This window comes from Astatotilapia calliptera, chromosome 3 (assembly GCF_900246225.1).
Source record: "Astatotilapia calliptera chromosome 3, fAstCal1.2, whole genome shotgun sequence".
Classification (NCBI taxonomy): Eukaryota; Metazoa; Chordata; class Actinopteri; order Cichliformes; family Cichlidae; genus Astatotilapia; species Astatotilapia calliptera.
This window is the reverse complement of record NC_039304.1, coordinates 33,771,452-33,789,814: the sequence shown is the minus strand read 5'-3', so window position 1 is coordinate 33,789,814 and position 18,363 is coordinate 33,771,452. Positions and strand designations below refer to the sequence as shown.

At 42.5% G+C, this 18,363-nt stretch overlaps 1 protein-coding gene across 1 annotated transcript in view; it reads right to left on the bottom strand.

Annotated features, from left to right (window-relative positions):
- Nucleotides 1-641: 641 nt before the first annotated feature.
- LOC113014369 (IgGFc-binding protein-like) overlaps nucleotides 642-18,363 on the bottom strand; it is a 99,192-nt gene continuing 81,470 nt past the window's right edge. Inside the window, exons 44-64 of the mRNA XM_026155840.1 lie at nucleotides 17,798-18,350; nucleotides 17,107-17,705; nucleotides 16,777-16,934; nucleotides 16,226-16,626; nucleotides 15,857-16,053; nucleotides 11,001-11,166; nucleotides 8,414-8,814; nucleotides 7,751-8,327; nucleotides 7,069-7,652; nucleotides 6,399-6,951; nucleotides 5,708-6,306; nucleotides 5,378-5,535; nucleotides 4,827-5,227; nucleotides 4,458-4,654; nucleotides 2,285-2,680; nucleotides 1,904-2,187; nucleotides 1,554-1,828; nucleotides 1,347-1,466; nucleotides 992-1,176; nucleotides 743-903; nucleotides 642-657 (exon numbers count right to left, since the gene is read on the bottom strand). Of these exons, the coding sequence (XP_026011625.1) occupies nucleotides 642-657; nucleotides 743-903; nucleotides 992-1,176; nucleotides 1,347-1,466; nucleotides 1,554-1,828; nucleotides 1,904-2,187; nucleotides 2,285-2,680; nucleotides 4,458-4,654; nucleotides 4,827-5,227; nucleotides 5,378-5,535; nucleotides 5,708-6,306; nucleotides 6,399-6,951; nucleotides 7,069-7,652; nucleotides 7,751-8,327; nucleotides 8,414-8,814; nucleotides 11,001-11,166; nucleotides 15,857-16,053; nucleotides 16,226-16,626; nucleotides 16,777-16,934; nucleotides 17,107-17,705; nucleotides 17,798-18,350 (6,981 nt within the window). The remainder of the gene's footprint in view (nucleotides 658-742; nucleotides 904-991; nucleotides 1,177-1,346; nucleotides 1,467-1,553; nucleotides 1,829-1,903; nucleotides 2,188-2,284; nucleotides 2,681-4,457; nucleotides 4,655-4,826; nucleotides 5,228-5,377; nucleotides 5,536-5,707; nucleotides 6,307-6,398; nucleotides 6,952-7,068; nucleotides 7,653-7,750; nucleotides 8,328-8,413; nucleotides 8,815-11,000; nucleotides 11,167-15,856; nucleotides 16,054-16,225; nucleotides 16,627-16,776; nucleotides 16,935-17,106; nucleotides 17,706-17,797; nucleotides 18,351-18,363) is intronic.

Below are 18,363 nucleotides of genomic sequence, written 5' to 3'. Positions count from 1 at the left end.
AGTGGGTCTAGCCCACGCTTTGCCGTGAGACTGGGCTGGGCAGACATCTCAGAAATCAACAAAACACTTTTGTAAAGAGGCTATATCTTGACAAACCGACCAGATATTGAAGATTAAACCAATACATTCTCGGCTAAAAAATATTAAAACGGTATTTGGTGACACACAAACAGGATTTTTCAAAGTTCAGTTCTGTTAGTTTCCACATGCCGGTTGTTGGTGTGCTAAAAATAATGGCCACCAGGCCGAAGCAATGATTTGGACTCTATCAGCATTAACCCCGCCCCTTGAGATTGGTGGATGCGGTTGACAGATAAAATAAATTCATTGTGAGACCTAAAGGAGTCAACTGTGCCAAAATGAATGAATTAAATACATCATTAAATAATTATTTAAATGTGGCAATAATTAATTGATTAAATGTGTCAAAAATATTTATTTAATTAAATAATATCAATTCCAATTAATTATTGCCACATTAATAAATTATTTAATAGTGTATTTAATTAATTCATTATGGCAGACCTGGCGTTCCATACATTAGAACAATGTTTGTATTAAACAAAAACAGGGTAAAATGATGGTGATTCACATGGTCATATAGTCATGAAGACAATCAAAAACTGAAATTTCTATAAAGCTCAGCGAGCTATGTACCTTTGGAAGAGCAACAACCACAATGTCATATGACGAAAAAGTAAAAAACAAAACAATGTAAGCCAGATGGTGTTTTGGTTATCACCTTTCTACAGGGTTGATGCCAACTTCCATAGACAGTGCCTGGGTCAGAGGATAGTCACAGGAGAAGTACAGGTGGATGCTCTTCTCATGACTTTCGAGGCCATCATGAGGGTCCACATCCCCGCTGATAGTGTTCTCATAACTGAAATGGGTCCCGTTGCTCTTAAGAGTAAGAAGACAAAAGAGTTTAAGCATATTTTCAAAAATTAAAAATGCTGCCCAGAAGATTCATTCAATGTACTAATTGTACCCTCAGCATTGTCCCACAAAGCTGGTCATCATTGTTGAAGTGGAAAACCAGTCGACCATCCTCAAGAGTCCCGTTGCAGGATTCATCTCGAAGATGGAGGGCATCAGAGTGGAAGCCGGCCTCAAACAGCTGACAGCGGGACAGAGATATGGTGCCAGAACTACTGACACAAGTGATGGACGAGTCTAAGAAGGACAGAGAAACACAATCTGACTCGTTATAGCATGATATTTTTTAAAGCTGAGTCATCAATACTGATTTGAAAGACATTTGTTGACTTGACTGCTTAATATAAAGGCTGACTAATGCAATAAATACACTACAGATACTGCTGAAGGTTTTAGTTAGCCCGCACCGTAGCTCTCATTGTTTGGCCGATGGTGGTGCTCATTACAGAAGCAGCCATAGACACCGTCCTTCTCACCACACCACTCGTGCTCTGTGCAGTCCAGCTTTTCACAGGGGTCTGACTCATCTGCAGACACAGAGAAAGGATCATCAGTGATGAATGGCAATGATTTAAATTTGTATTAAATGTCTTATTTGAGCAGTACAAACATACCACAATGCAAAGCAGAGCGCCAGTCAGGGATGTCTAGCCCTAGAACAGAGCAGGTTTTCTCATAGGCGGAGACAGCGGAACACAGCATGCCATTGGCTGGAGTGTAGAGGCAGAGGTCATAGACACAGGAAGAGAAAAATGGCTGGGGGTCAGAGTGCAGGTGGCAGGTGCTGAATGGGCCGGTGGTGTTGGTGATGACACTGCAGAGTTGGGAATATTCTTCTCTAAAGGTACAGTCATTCAGTCCATCATCATCTTCATCAGTGGAGCCACATCTGGAAAAGACAAATCATACTGCCATCAGCTACTGCCTTGTTGAAGCATCAATAGTGATTTCCATTGCAACTCACCCTGGTTGGCTGGTGGGTGACTTCCAGCTGTGTCCAAAATAATTATCATTTTGTGCCAGTGTGCCATTGGGTAAGACTTTGTCATCTGAAGGATTATTGTTAGAGTTTCCACACATCCCTGTGACTCTGTCATGACGGTTTTGGCCCAGTCTGACCAGCAAAGTGCTCTGACCATCAAACTGGACTAGCAAGTCAGAGGCATCAACCACTATGTAGCTTCCCTGCCTTACCACCTGAGCTAAGATTCCCACTGTGGTGGGAAGAGAAGCATAATTTCCATTTACCTGAGAGGACAAGAGATGCAATAAGTGTGTGTTGTTACTTTTGTGCAGATTAGACAAAGTAGAATGCTGTTCATCTTAAAAGTGATAGATAGTTTACCGTTACTCTTTTATTGGGTCCGATCCTGATGTACACACTTTCTGGATGATTTGAGAGATATATGTCCACTGCAGACACAAATGACACACGGTTGTTTCCACGGTGATTGTTGGTGGCTATCACCTGAAACTGTGTTTCGTTAGTGCCGTGGTTTGTGCTCTCAGTGATGATGTAGGAGCAAGTTCCCTGGAAATGAGCCAAAGCTCCATCAAAGGTGATGTAGTGTGGATCCCCCCACACAGTGCAGGTGGACATGGCATCGTAACAGCCCAGCTGGCCGTCTCTGATGGAGCACTGCTGTTCAGGAGTGCAAGACGAGGCAGAACATCGTAGGTCATTTGGAGCGTGACATTCACATCTCTGGGAGCAACCGTCTGTCCAGAAGGACTCGCCAGCCTGTGAACCACACCACACCAAATCATAGCCAAATTGATACAACAAATATAGTTCTTAAAATACCATTTTGAAGGATTTTGTTTTCATTAATTGTAGGTGATTTAGTGCAATAATTGCTAGATCACTGCAAACTGCAACTAATAATGTAATAAATATTTTGACAACTAGTTTGACAACTTTTGAACTTTCTCCCACAGAGAGGACAGATGCTAAATGCCACAATTTCAAGAAATATGTGGAACAGAGCTGCATGAAAAAAAGTTTTTAATCGTTCTGATGTAGCTGTATAATCTTCAACTGATTGTTTAATGCATTTATTTATTTAGCAACAGATTTTTATTTATTTATTTAAACTGCAGTTTAAAGAGTTAGAGCATCATTCTGCCTGTATAGCTACATATTAATTATTTTCTTTTTAGTGGTGTAATATAAAACAGTCATAATAGCTATGCTGAATATATGATAGCAAATTAATTAATTGTAGGTGATTTAGTGCAGTAATTGCTAGATCACTGCAAACTGCAACTATTAATGTACTAAATATTGTGACAGAGCAACTAGTCGTATCTGTTGATCTTTCTCCCACAGAAAGGACAGATGCTAAATGCCACAATTTCAAGAAATATGTGGAACAGAGCTGCATGAAAAAAAGTATTTAATTGTTCTGATGTAGCTGTATAATCTTCAACTGATTGTTTAATGCATTCATTTATTTAGCGACAGATTTTTTCCCCCCCAAAATTCTGCAGTTTAAAGAGTTAGAGCATCATTCTGCCTGTATAGCTACATATTAATTATTTTCTTTTTAGTGGTGTAATATAAAACAGTCATAATAGCTATGCTGAATATATGATAGCAAATGAAGACCTTTTTTGTGATCCTAAGATTTCAGTTATATGAAACTATAAACTGTAGTTTTGCATTTTGCAACCCCTATTATTTGCTATTTCATAGAAACTACCACGTTTCCAGGTATTCATCATGCTTCCTGAAATTTTTCATTTGGTTTGGATTTTATTTGGTTATTAACATGGAACTAACATTTTTTCCATGTTGCAGCCCTGATTCCTGGTTATTAGACCTAAACTACCACATGTTTCCAGGTAACGTCAGTTTGCATTTTGTAGCCTTGTTTCTTGGTTATTGAACAGAAACCAACATTGATTCCAGGTAAGATATCAGATTAAAACATAATATTTACGATGATACTGTTGTCAAACAAAAAAGAATGTTGGTGGATGAGGCAGGATTCATTCCAGCATTATGGCAATATGGTAATGGTATCCCAAAACATTAAAACTTAAAATCATATTAGTATCTTGTTACCCTATTATTATGAGGTTAGTATATATAAAAATGTGTTTTATTGCTAGTGATTGTGACTATACTATTACTAATTGTTTTTTTAAGCTCATGTACATACATTTGTATCCATATTATCACTTATAATTTATGGTCTGTTATTAGATAGATTTAAATGCAATAGTACTCACTAGATCACTTGGTTATTACTCTGGAAATGAAGTGGCAATTATTTGCTATATATCTAGTTTTTATCTTCCTGTTTCCACCTTGTTACCTCAATATTACCACATTATTACTGAGCTATAATAGACTCTGTTGTTTCTTTAATATATATTTCTGAATTTTAAGCTTTGTCACAGTCCAAAACACTTCACGAAGCTTTCTACATGTAAGAAGGGCAAGTCTGCTGATTCTGCTGATTTGAAGGGAATTACTTCAAAGAATATTTACTATTGACTTTAATATGTCTTACATCATAGTAGAATCCGTCATACTGGCAGCCACAGCTTTCCACTGGGACACACCTGGTCCCACTCTTGATGAAGCCTTCATCACAGAAACATCCCTCAGAGCAGAACTGCTCACAGGTTTCATCAATGTGACTGGCACAGGTGTGGCCACAGTCAGTACCGCACAGCTCATAATGGCTGTTGGCTGGACAGTCCAGTGCTTAATAAGTGAGAAACGTGACAAATGGCACTAGTCAGACATACCACTTTTAATGTAATACAGTGTGGATACAGTGAGTATTGTAAAATTATTGGACATTTTATTTCTGAAGTGGTTAGCAAATTTCTTGTACATTTAGATATAAATAAAATATAATGACATGTTGACTCACTGCAGGTGGTGTTCTCTCTCCAGGGATAGATTCGAACATTAGCAGACTGACAGGCACTGACATATGATTCAATGGCACTGCACAAGAGATCGTGGCCTTGATTTCCTGACAAACATACATCAAACATGCAGTCGTTGAAATATGGCGCCGGGTCCACCTCCTCGTGGCAGAAACTGAAGGGCCCATCAGCTGCCTGTATCACCTCACACTGATCTCTAGCAGGCTGTTCATTGGCACACTGTGGACAGGAGGAGCCACAGCCATCATTGCACGTGTAGTTGCCTGGCACTTTCCAGGCTCTCCCAAACTCATCTGGAGATGTGACTATCGTTCCAGATGGTGTGTGAAAGTCATCATTTGGATTTCCATTGAAATTTCCACAAAGTCCACATATTTTTTCTCTGTTGATGACAACAGTTAGCAATAGTCCTTGTGTTAGTTTCATAAGGATAAATTATTAGTAAATAAATTATTTATATAGCTGGGATTATCCTGTTTTTTAAAGCATGTCAAACAAAAATTACTTCAGCTTTGATGGGTGGGAATTGTACCTGTAATTTGGTGGTACGGAGATAAACACTGCACTATATCCATTATAGGTAACACTCAAGCCAAAATTAGTGCTGACAAGTATACGAGATCCTGTTGCATAGATAGACACATTACCTTCATTCAAGACAATAGGTAAATTTCTAGTTACTCCATTCACCTAGAAGAGATATGCAAAGAAAATCAGTGGGTAGTTTTTCTACTTTTTAATTGTTATTTTTTTCATTCACAGCAGTAAAAATATCCCTAAAATATATGTAGCTGCCATTTACTTCATACACCTGAAATTGTTCATAACAATCATCGAATGAGAACTATCACTAACTACTTACTTGTACCAAACCTCTTCTGTCCCTTGACATATGCATGTCGTAGCCCCAGACATTCACAAAAACTTCAGCTACTATTGAAAGTGGAAGCCCATTCAATGCCTCATTCTTAGCTTCCACGGAAAACTGATTGAGCTCATCAGTGGCATTACAGAGGGTCACCAGAACATAGCGGCAGGTTCCTTGGAAGTCATAGGCCTTGCGATCAAAGGTGATGTAGTGAGGGTCTCCAGAGGCAGAGCAGGTGCCATGAAGGTTGGGATGGCAGCCAAACTCGCCCTCCACCACACGGCAGGACTCCTGGGGCCCACAGGAGTTGGGAGTACAGTGGACGTTCCCTGTAGTGCCGTTACAGGTACACAAGCTCTGACATTCTTCACCATCCCAGAACTGCTCACCACCTTGGTGATAGCGTCCTTGATGATAGCATCCACAAGATGTTGGTGGAACGCACTGGTCACCATTGAGGATAAAACCACTGTTACACTGACAGCCCTCCTGGCACACAGTATCACAGGTGAAGGGGAAAGAAAGGCTGGGGCAAGCAGAAGGACAAGAGGTTCCACAGAGTTCATAATGGCTGTTTGATGGGCAGGTTAGTGCTGGAGAAAAACAAACAGGTTAACATAAAAAAGCATTTTTAAACATTTGGAGATCATGGCTAGAATTAATTCAAAAACAGTTGAATACTTACCACAGCCAGTTGCATTTCTCCATTGTCCTAAGGCAACACCCTTCTGTTGACACATTAGTGCATAATCTCGTAGGACGCCACACAGGGTTGATGCTGGATTGTTAGAGCCCCCCATGATCTCCACACATACATCCACCTGCTGGCTCGGGTCAACCACAGACCAACAGGGTACAAATGGCCCATCTGGTGAGCTGAGAATGCCACAGTACTCAGTAGAATTGTAATTAGTTGTAGAATTTTGGTTCATGCTTTCCACACAGTGAGCAGCCAGAGAGCCATCTCGCCAACTGTCTCCAAAGTCCTGAGAACTGTTGATCAGGACACCGTTGGGTGTATTGAAGTCATCATGTGGATGACCATTGTAATTACCACAGAGTCCACCCAGTGAACCATTGTAGACACCAGGAGCAGTGACACGGACAAAGTGAGGCCAGACTGTCTGCACAGTTACACCAAAGGAGGTGCGAATGATGACACTGTAAATGCTGCTGTGGAAGATCTGGATTCGGTTGGATGTAGTGCTGAAAGGTAGCCTGATCAGCTGACCGTTAACCTGCAGGATCATCCAGTTTTTTGCAGTTAACAAGACTTAAGCAGTATTGTGTCCGTGTACACATAAATAAATATTAAAGGAAGAACATAATTTTAAGTAAGTGTTCCATTCACTTACCTTCACTTTACTGTTCCTTGCCATCTCAATAGATATGTGTATCCCCTCTGCTTCAAAATGCAGAATTCGTGTAAAACCTTGCTGGCCTCTTGGCACTTTTTCTGCTGTCACCATGAAGTGTGGGTGACTGGACAGTCCCATAACTTTGGCAAGTGTCAATCGACACGCCCCAGGATATTGGTATGTCAGTCCATCAAATGTCTGATATGACCCTGGGCCTCTGATCCAGCATGTTTCATAGCTATTTGGTCTGCATCCTCTTTCTCCATCCTCCACCCTGCATGATTCAAGTGGGCCACAACCATGAGAGTGGCAAGTCATGGAGCCATAACTGCAGCTACAACGTCTCCCACAGTCTCCGTCTAGTATTACAGTTTGTCCAGAGCGGTAGTAACGGCCCTCAAAGCTGCAGCCACACTCAGCATGAGGGACGCAGACCCCACCACTGAGGATGTAGCCTAAATCACAGATGCAGCTTTCCTGGGGAGGTAGAGGGCAGTTATGGGTAGAGTTGGGATTAACACAGGTAGGTGGACATCCTGTGCCTTCAGACTCAAAGTGGCTGTTGGCTGGACATGGGATTTCTAGGCATAAGAGAACAACATCGATATTTACATCGGTGGAATTTTAATACAATAATATTTTGAAATAATGCAAAAAAAAAAAAAAGTGATTAACATACCACAAAAGCCAGGTGTCCTCCAACTTGGTAGCTGAATACCACTTTGTTGACACTGACTTGCATACACACTTAGGGCTTGACAGAGAATAGGTCGGTACCCTCCTCCTACACACAGATCATACACACAACTCTCCACAAAGGACTGTGGAGGAAGTTGCTGATGGCAAGCCGTGAAAGGTCCAGAACTACTGCTGAGGATACCACAGTGGTCAGTGTTGCTATACAATGCTGTCTCTTCTACAGTGCAAACAGCACAGTCCAGACCTCCGCACTGTGGCCCACAGCCAGGCTCATCATCCCCAGATGCTTGCCAGCTGTTAGCAAAAACCACATCAGAGCTCACAACCTCACCGTCACGAGTTTGAAAGTCATCTCTACGAATGCCATTGAAGTTTCCACAAAGACCGCATGTACCATTCTGGTAAGTGTAGGGCAAGCTGATCTGAACATGATGAATTGTGTCATAAGACACCACTAAACCAAAGTCAGTGCTGACAAACACAGAAAAACCTGACTCATAAACCTGCACGGTGCCATTGCTAAGGGAGAATGGAGTGAATGCAAAGTTCCCGTTAACCTGTAAAAAAACCAGCAAATATATCAAGTGAGAAAAGTATATCTGGTCATAAAGTGTAGAATTTATCCAGAATCAAAATGACCAACCTTAGCCTGACCATGGCGTCCTTTGACAAGCTCAATTGTGTCATTGTAGACATGCACTTTCACCAGTCGTGTCCAAGAGACTTGAGTACTGCCTCTGTGCTCATTTTTGCCTTCTACTCTGTAGTAGGGCCGTCCACTATTACATTGCTCAGAGAGAACATACGTGCAAGTGCCTTGAAAGTGAAACACTGTGTTATCAAAGGTGTCGTAATGGGGATCACCGCTTATGGTGCAGGTTCCTCTTGGCACTGTCTGACAGGAGAACTGGAAGGAAGCTGGCTTGCAGATCTGTGAAAAGGAGCATGGCTCATTGCGGCACTGCAGGCCTGTTGAGGTACATGTGCACTTCTGTGCACAGGTCCTGTCACTCCAGAATGAAGCACCCAGCTGCACTAATTCACCTTAAAAAGAATAAAAGGAAATGTCCCTTATGCCTTGTGTTAAATGTCCAGACATTTACATTCATAAAGCTTTAGGAAAAAACTTTCAAACCTTACATTTTTTTCATGTACTGTCAAATAACAGCAGGAATTGCCTCAAGGCACTTTATATTGTAAACTAAAGACCCTCAAATAACAGAGAGACCACTGCAACAATCCAACAATGCCTAACAGCAGTCTGAGATGTGCTCTGTTGGGAGGATACGGCACTATGATTTCATTAAGATAAGATGAGGCCTGATTGTTCAAGACCTATATGAGGAAAATAATTTTACATTTGAATCTGGCTTTAACAGGGAGCAAAAGAAGGGAAGCTAGGATAGGAGAAATATGTTCTTTCTTTTTAGTCCCTGTCCGTACTGCAGCATTTTGGATCAACTCAATGCTTTTCAGTGAGTTTTTGGGAAAATCTGATAATACAGACCGTTCTCACTCCCGAGGCGTAACATCCCGACGTTTTGTCACGTCCCATGGCGTTCCTGAGGAACGCGAAAGGTGACCTTCCGCGTTCTTATGGTACGCGCCGGGTTATGGATGAAATCAAGTGGAATGACGGCCCTGTATTCCAGCCCTAAACCTAACCTTATCCCTAACCCTAACCATAACGTTATTCCTAATCTTAACCAGTACTTTAATGGCATGAAATAGTGTTTTCCCAAGCGATGTTGAGAAAAAGAGCAAACATTTGTAGATTGAGACCAAACGGTTCTCATATTCCCTCATTTTTCCGATCTCGTCATTTAGGAACGTGTTGGGTGTCCAAAAACGTAATATGTTGACAATTTGTCACCTAGCATAAAATGTTACGCTTTGAGAGTGAGAACGTGTTGGATAATAACGAATCACAGTAGGCCAGACTTTAACCCTTTAAGAACTACCATAGAACCAAGTCCGCCAGAGCTTACTTTATATTTTTACATGCTGTAGTGCCATTTTTGGGAGCATTTCAATTTGATATACATCAATACAACCATTATAGCCCAAATTTTAATAATATGTCTGCATTAAGTGCATAGTAATTACATAAATTGCAAAAAAGTGCAATAAACTACAAAAAATAAATCGTTTTTGTTTTTTTAACATATATTTCTAGTTAGAGAAATTTAAGAGGCTTATCCCTCAAAACTGTAAATACAAAAAAGTTGCACAAAATAGTTTCCCACCACAGGAAATTTATTTTGAGTGTCTTTATAGTTTTATTTTTGAAATACACCAATTTTTATATACTGCAGGAAAAACGAAAATAAATATTATAGTGCAAATTTGCAAAAAAACAGCATATGCATCAAAATAAACTATTTCCAGCAGTGCAATATGAGTCCTAAGCATCCCAGAAACGACACAGAAAGTCATAAAGTCAAACATAACTTTTAAAAACACCAGTGTAGGCTCATGAGGCCCTGATGGTAAAAAACTACATTTCCGGAAAATGACATCACTTCCGGTTTTGGGCAGGACATGGCGGACATGCGATAGTTCACGCTGATGGATGTAGGAAGTGTTACAAACAGCTGATCGAATCAGCAAAGCGTGTTTCTGGAATATTATGTTTTTGTTGCTGCAAGTGCTTTTTATGCAGTTTTTGCAAAGCTATATGTGGAAGGAAACTGTGACTTAGGACAAGCTGGTGGCATAAGATGTAAGTACAACTCCTCCGGTTTCATATGCAAAAAAAATTATTGTGCTAGCTTATGTGGTTGCAATGCTACCAGGATTTAAAGATAGTTATGCAACACAGAGCGTGCCCGCTCCGACCGGCTTTAAAGGGTTAAGTAATGAATGCATGAACTGATTTTTTGGCGTCACTCTCAAATAGGATTTTTCTAATTAAAATGCAAGAAAGCCATTCTAATTATTTGTTTAATATTAGCACTGAAGGACACAACCTGGTCAAAAACAATGCAAACATTTCTCTTAGTGTTACTGGAGGCCACGGTAATCCCAGTCCGAGTGTGCATCTGGTTAGACATCATGTTTGTAAGAGTTTTATAGCTGAGTACAATAATCTTATCTTTATCTGAATTTGAAGCAGAAAATTAAAGATCATCCATGTCTTTATGTCTTTAAGACATTCCTACAGTTTAGTCTCATGGTTTCATTGACAGAGCTGGAGATCATCTGCATAGCAGGGAAAATGTACACGATACCTTTGAAAGATACTGTGCAGGTGGTAGCATTGTAACAGCCCAGCTGGCCGTCTCTGATGGAGCACTGCTGTTCAGGAGTGCACGACGAGGCAGAACATTGCAGGTCATTTGGAGCGTGACATTCACATCTCTGTGAGCAACCATCTGTCCAGAAGGACTCGCCAGCCTGTGAACCACACCACACCAAATCATAGCCAAATTGATACAACAAATACAGTTCTTAAAATACCATTTTGAAGGATTTTGTTTTCATTAATTGTAGGTGATTTAGTGCAGTAATTGCTAGATCACTGCAAACTGCAACTATTAATGTACTAAATATTGTGACAGAGCAACTAGTCGTATCTGTTGATCTTTCTCCCACAGAAAGGACAGATGCTAAATGCCACAATTTCAAGAAATATGTGGAACAGAGCTGCATGAAAAAAAGTATTTAATTGTTCTGATGTAGCTGTATAATCTTCAACTGATTGTTTAATGCATTCATTTATTTAGCGACAGATTTTTCCCCCCCCAAAATTCTGCAGTTTAAAGAGTTAGAGCATCATTCTGCCTGTATAGCTACATATTAATTATTTTCTTTTTAGTGGTGTAATATAAAACAGTCATAATAGCTATGCTGAATATATGATAGCAAATGAAGACCTTTTTTGTGATCCTAAGATTTCAGTTATATGAAACTATAAACTGTAGTTTTGCATTTTGCAACCCCTATTATTTGCTATTTCATAGAAACTACCACATTTCCAGGTATTCATCATGCTTCCTGAAATTTTTCATTTGGTTTGGATTTTATTCGGTTATTAACATGGAACTAACATTTTTTCCATGTTGCAGCCCTGATTCCTGGTTATTAGACCTAAACTACCACATGTTTCCAGGTAATGTCAGTTTGCATTTTGTAGCCTTGTTTCTTGGTTATTGAACAGAAACCAACATTGATTCCAGGTAAGATATCAGATTTAAACATAATATTTACGGTGATACTGTTGTCAAACAAAAAAGAATGTTGGTGAATGAGACAGGATTCATTCCAGCATTATGGCAATATGGTAATGGTATCCCAAAACATTAAAACTTAAAATCATATTAGTATCTTGTTACCCTATTATTATGAGGTTAGTATATATATATATATATAAAATGTATTTAATTGTTAGTAAATGTGACTATACTATTACTAATTGGGTTTTTTATCCAAGATGGCGCCGCGTATGGATGCCCTGGTGCTTCAGTGCGTTACTTTTGTCTTGTTTTTGTGCATTTCTTCTGTGTCTGGGCACTCCTCTGGATATTCTTACACCAGAGAAGAGCTCCTTAACTGCAGGACTACAACGCCTGTGGATTTATTTCCAATATTTGTCGCATCTGCGGCAGATTTACTGCTGACTCTGATCAGGAAAGTGAGACGTCGAAAGAGAGGTAAGCGAGCCGGCGTACTCGTGCGTTTGAGGAAACGCGGACTGAGAACGGCCCTTCCTGGGATCTTCCTTTCTAATGTACGCTCACTCTGGAATAAGATAGACGAACTGGCCCTGATGAGAAGCATGAACAGAGACTTTGCCTCCTCCTGTGTCTTATGTTTTACGGAGTCGTGGCTCAGCGAGGACATCCCGGACTGCGCGCTCAAGCTGGAGGGCTTTCATCTGCTGCGCGCGGACCGGCAGGCCGCTCTCTCCGGTAAAACCAAAGGTGGAGGTGTCTGCTTCTACATCAATAGTGGCTGGTGCACAGATGTAACAGTGATTGCTCAGCACTGCTCTCCCTCTCTGGAATATCTTTTTATTCACTGCAAACCGTTTTATTCTCCGCGGGAGTTTGCTTCATTCATCCTGGCCGCTGTTTATATCCCGCCAGACGCGGATGCGCGAGCAGCTCAGTGCGCACTCGCAGAGCAGATTCTCCACATGGAGCGGACATTCCCGGACTCTCTCATCATTGCTCTTGGGGACTTTAACAAAGCCAATCTGAGCCATGAGCTTCCGAAATACAAGCAGTATATTAAATGCCCGACCAGAGAGGAGAGGACATTAGACCACTGTTACAGCACGATCAGCGGGGCCTATCGTGCGGTTCACTCGGACTTTCTGACCACGTCATGATCCACCTAATCCCCGCGTACAGACAGAGGCTGAAGCTCTCCAAACCTGTCGTGAGGACCAAAAAACTGTGGAGCAACGAGGCTGTGGAGGAGCTTCGCACGTGTTTGGAGACCACAGACTGGGACACATTGAAGGCTGCTTCTAACAGCTTGGACGAGTTTACGGACACTGTCACCTCCTATATCCACTTCTGTGAGGACAGCATTGTGCCATCACGCACCAGGGTGAGTTATAACAATGACAAACCCTGGTTTACCCCTAAACTCAAAAAGCTGTGGCTGGAAAAGAGTAAGGCGTTCAGAAGCGGAGACAGGGACTGCTACAGAGAGGCCAAGTACAAGTTCACTAAGGAAGTGGACATTGCCAAACATCAGCACTCTGAGAAGATGCAGCAGCAGATCTCAGAGAATGACTCGGCCTCTGTGTGGAAAGGTTTTAGGAATATTACAAACTACAAGCCTAAAACCCCCCACTCCACTGACGACTTGCTCTTGGCCAACACCCTCAACGACTTCTACTGTCGTTTTGACGAGCCATCAGGCAGCCTTCACACCTCCAACGACCCCAACAATAGAGACACTTTGGACACTCATTCCCCCACCTCTCCCCCCTCCATAGAGCCATCACCACCTTCAAACTGTTCACCTACAACACCCCCCTCCTCACCCCACACAAAAGAGGATTTCACACCACCTCCTCCGACCACAACTCTTCATATTCATGAAGCAGATGTGAGGAAGCAGTTTAAGAATCTGAATGCTCGGAAAGCTCCCGGCCCAGACGGTGTGTCTCCTGCCACCCTCAGACACTGTGCAAACGAGCTGGCCCCAGTGTTTTCTGGCATCTTCAACTCCTCACTGCAGGCATGTCATGTGCCTGCCTGCTTCAAGTCCTCTACCATAATCCCTGTCCCCAAGAAACCTAGGATCACTGGACTAAATGACTACAGACCCGTGGCTCTGACATCTGTGGTCATGAAGTCATTTGAGCGCCTAGTTCTCTCCCATCTCAAGACCCTCACGGCCCCCCTCCTGGACCCCCTGCAGTTTGCATATAGAGCCAACAGGTCTGTAGACGACGCCATCAACATGGCCCTACACTTCATCCTGCAGCATCTGGACTCCCCAGGAACCTACGCCAGGATCCTGTTTGTGGACTTCAGCTCTGCCTTCAACACCATCCTTCCAGACCATCTCCGAGGCAAGCTTTCCCAGATGAATGTGCCTGATCCCATCTGCCGGTGGATCACTGACTTCCTGACGGACAGGAAGCAGCACGTGAGGCTGGGGAAGAATGTCTCGGACTCCCGGACCATCAGCACCGGCTCCCCTCAGGGCTGTGTTCTTTCTCCTCTGCTCTTCTCCCTGTACACCAACTGCTGCACCTCCACCCACCAGTCTGTCAAGCTAATCAAGTTCGCAGATGACACCACCGTCATTGGGCTCATCTCTGACGGGGATGAGTCTGCCTACAGGAGGGAGGTTGAACGTCTGGTGTCCTGGTGCAGCCACAACAACCTGGTGCTGAATGCCCAGAAGACAGTGGAGATTATTGTGGACTTCAGGAAGCACACAGCCCCACTCCCCCCCATCATCCTGACTGACACCCCCATCACCTCTGTGGACTCATTCCGCTTCCTGGGTACCACCATCACCCAGGACCTGAAGTGGGAGCCCACCATCACCTCCGTCATCAAGAAAGCCCAGCAGAGGATGTACTTCCTGAGGCAGCTGAAGAAATTCAACCTGCCAACACGGACGATGATGCAATTCTACACTGCAATCATCGAGTCCATCCTCACCTCCTCCATCACCGTGTGGTACGCTGGAGCCACTATCAGGGACAAACAGAGACTGCAGCGTGTTGTGCGCTCTGCTGAGAAGGTGATTGGCTGCAGACTCCCATCTCTGCAGGACCTGTACACCCGCAGGACACTGCGGCGTGCAGCCCGGATCTCAGCTGACCCTTCTCACCCTGGACACAGTCTGTTTGACCTGCTCCCCTCAGGCAGGAGGCTCCGGTCCATTCGCACCAGAACCTCTCGCCACAAGAACAGTTTCTTCCCCTCTGCTGTTGGACACATGAACAATAACCACATGACTGTCCCCGCCACTCACACATGACCCTACGCTGTGTCACTGCATCATTTCATGTCTGGCACTGATCACCACCTGCACTCATGTATATATCCTTCTACGTAGCACTCTTAATTCTTATTCTCATGTATATATCTCATGTATATCTCATGCACATATCTTTCATTCTACATAGCACTTTAATTCTTATTCTTATTGTTTGCACTGAAGCACCGCAGCAAATTCCTAATGTTGTAAACCTCAACATCTGGCAATAAACCCATTCTGATTCTGATTCTGATTCTGATTAAGCTCATGTACATACATTTGTATCCATATTATCACTTATAATTTATGGTCTGTTATTACATAGATTTAAATGTAATAGTACTCACTAGATCACTTGGTTATTACTCTGGAAATGAAGTGGCAATTATTTGCTATATATCTTGTTTTTATCTTCCTGTTTCTACCTTGTTACCTCAATATTACCACATTATTACTGAGCTATAATAGACTCTGTTGTTTCTTTAATATATATTTCTGAATTTTAAGCTTTGTCACAGTCCAAAACACTTCACGAAGCTTTCTACATGTAAGAAGGGCAAGTCTGCTGATTCTGCTGATTTGAAGGGAATTACTTCAAAGAGTATTTACTATTGACTTTAATATGTCTTACATCATAGTAGAATCCGTCATACTGGCAGCCACAGCTTTCCACTGGGACACACCTGGTCCCACTCTTGATGAAGCCTTCATCACAGAAACATCCCTCAGAGCAGAACTGCTCACAGGTTTCATCAATGTGACTGGAACAGGTGTGGCCACAGTCAGTACCGCACAGCTCATAATGGCTGTTGGCTGGACAGTCCAGTGCTTAATAAGTGAGAAACGTGACAAATGGCACTAGTCAGACATACCACTTTTAATGTAATACAGTGTGGATACAGTGAGTATTGTAAAATTGTTGGACTTTTTATTTCTGAAGTGGTTAGCAAATTTCTTGTACATTTAGATATAAATAAAATATAATGACATGTTGACTCACTGCAGGTGGTGTTCTCTCTCCAAGGATAGATTCGAACATTAGCAGACTGACAGGCACTGACATATGATTCAATGGCACTGCACAAGAGATCGTGGCCTTGATTTCCTGACAAACATACATCAAACACGCAGTCGTTGAAATATGGCGCCGGGTCCACCTCTTCGTGGCAGAAACTGAAGGGCCCATCAGATGCCTGTATCACCTCACACTGATCTCTAGTAGGCTGTTCATTGGCACACTGTGGACAGGAGGAGCCACAGCCATCATTGCACGTGTAGTTGCCTGGCACCTTCCAGGCTCTCCCAAACTCATCTGGAGATGTGACTATCGTTCCAGATGGTGTGTGAAAGTCATCATTTGGATTTCCATTGAAATTTCCACAAAGTCCACATATTTTTTCTCTGTTGATGACAACAGTTAGCAATAGTCCTTGTGTTAGTTTCATAAGGATAAATTATTAGTAAATAAATTATTTATATAGCTGGGATTATCCTGTTTTTTAAAGCATGTCAAACAAAAATTACTTCAGCTTTGATGGGTGGGAATTGTACCTGTAATTTGGTGGTACGGAGATAAACACTGCACTATATCCATTATAGGTAACACTCAAGCCAAAATTAGTGCTGACAAGTATACGAGATCCTGTTGCATAGATAGACACATTACCTTCATTCAAGACAATAGGTAAATTTCTAGTTACTCCATTCACCTAGAAGAGATATGCAAAGAAAATCAGTGGGTAGTTTTTCTACTTTTTAATTGTTATTTTTTTCATTCACAGCAGTAAAAATATCCCTAAAATATATGTAGCTGCCATTTACTTCATACACCTGAAATTGTTCATAACAATCATCGAATGAGAACTATCACTAACTACTTACTTGTACCAAACCTCTTCTGTCCCTTGACATATGCATGTCGTAGCCCCAGACATTCACAAAAACTTCAGCTACTATTGAAAGTGGAAGCCCATTCAATGCCTCATTCTTAGCTTCCACGGAAAACTGATTGAGCTCATCAGTGGCATTACAGAGGGTCACCAGAACATAGCGGCAGGTTCCTTGGAAGTCATAGGCCTTACGATCAAAGGTGATGTAGTGAGGGTCTCCAGAGGCAGAGCAGGTGCCATGAAGGTTGGGATGGCAGCCAAACTCGCCCTCCACCACACGGCAGGACTCCTGGGGCCCACAGGAGTTGGGAGTACAGTGGACGTTCCCTGTAGTGCCGTTACAGGTACACAAGCTCTGACATTCTTCACCATCCCAGAACTGCTCACCACCTTGGTGATAGCGTCCTTGATGATAGCATCCACAAGATGTTGGTGGAACGCACTGGTCACCATTGAGGATAAAACCACTGTTACACTGACAGCCCTCCTGGCACACAGTATCACAGGTGAAGGGGAAAGAGAGGCTGGGGCAAGCAGAAGGACAAGAGCTTCCACAGAGTTCATAATGGCTGTTTGATGGGCAGGTTAGTGCTGGAGAAAAACAAACAGGTTAACATAAAAAAGCATTTTTAAACATTTGGAGATCATGGCTAGAATTAATTCAAAAACAGTTGAATACTTACCACAGCCAGTTGCATTTCTCCATTGTCCTAAGGCAACACCCTTCTGTTGACACATTAGTGCATAATCTCGTAGGACGCCACACAGGGTTGATGCTGGATTGTTAGAGCCCCCCATGATCTCCACACATACATCCACCTGATGCCTTGGGTTAACCACAGACCAACAGGGTACAAATGGCCCATCTGGTGAGCTGAGAATGCCACAGTACTCAGTAGAATTGTAATTAGTTGTAGAATTTTGGTTCATGCTTTCCACACAGTGAGCAGCCAGAGAGCTATCTCGCCAACTGTCTCCAAAGTCCTGAGAACTGTTGACCAGAACACCGTTGGGTGTATTGAAGTCATCATGTGGATGACCATTGTAATTACCACAGAGTCCACCCAGTGAACCATTGTAGACACCAGGAGCAGTGACACGGACAAAGTGAGGCCAGACTGTCTGCACAGTTACACCAAAGGAGGTGCGAATGATGACACTGTAAATGCTGCTGTGGAAGATCTGGATTCGGTTGGATGTAGTGCTGAAAGGTAGCCTGATCAGCTGACCGTTAACCTGCAGGATCATC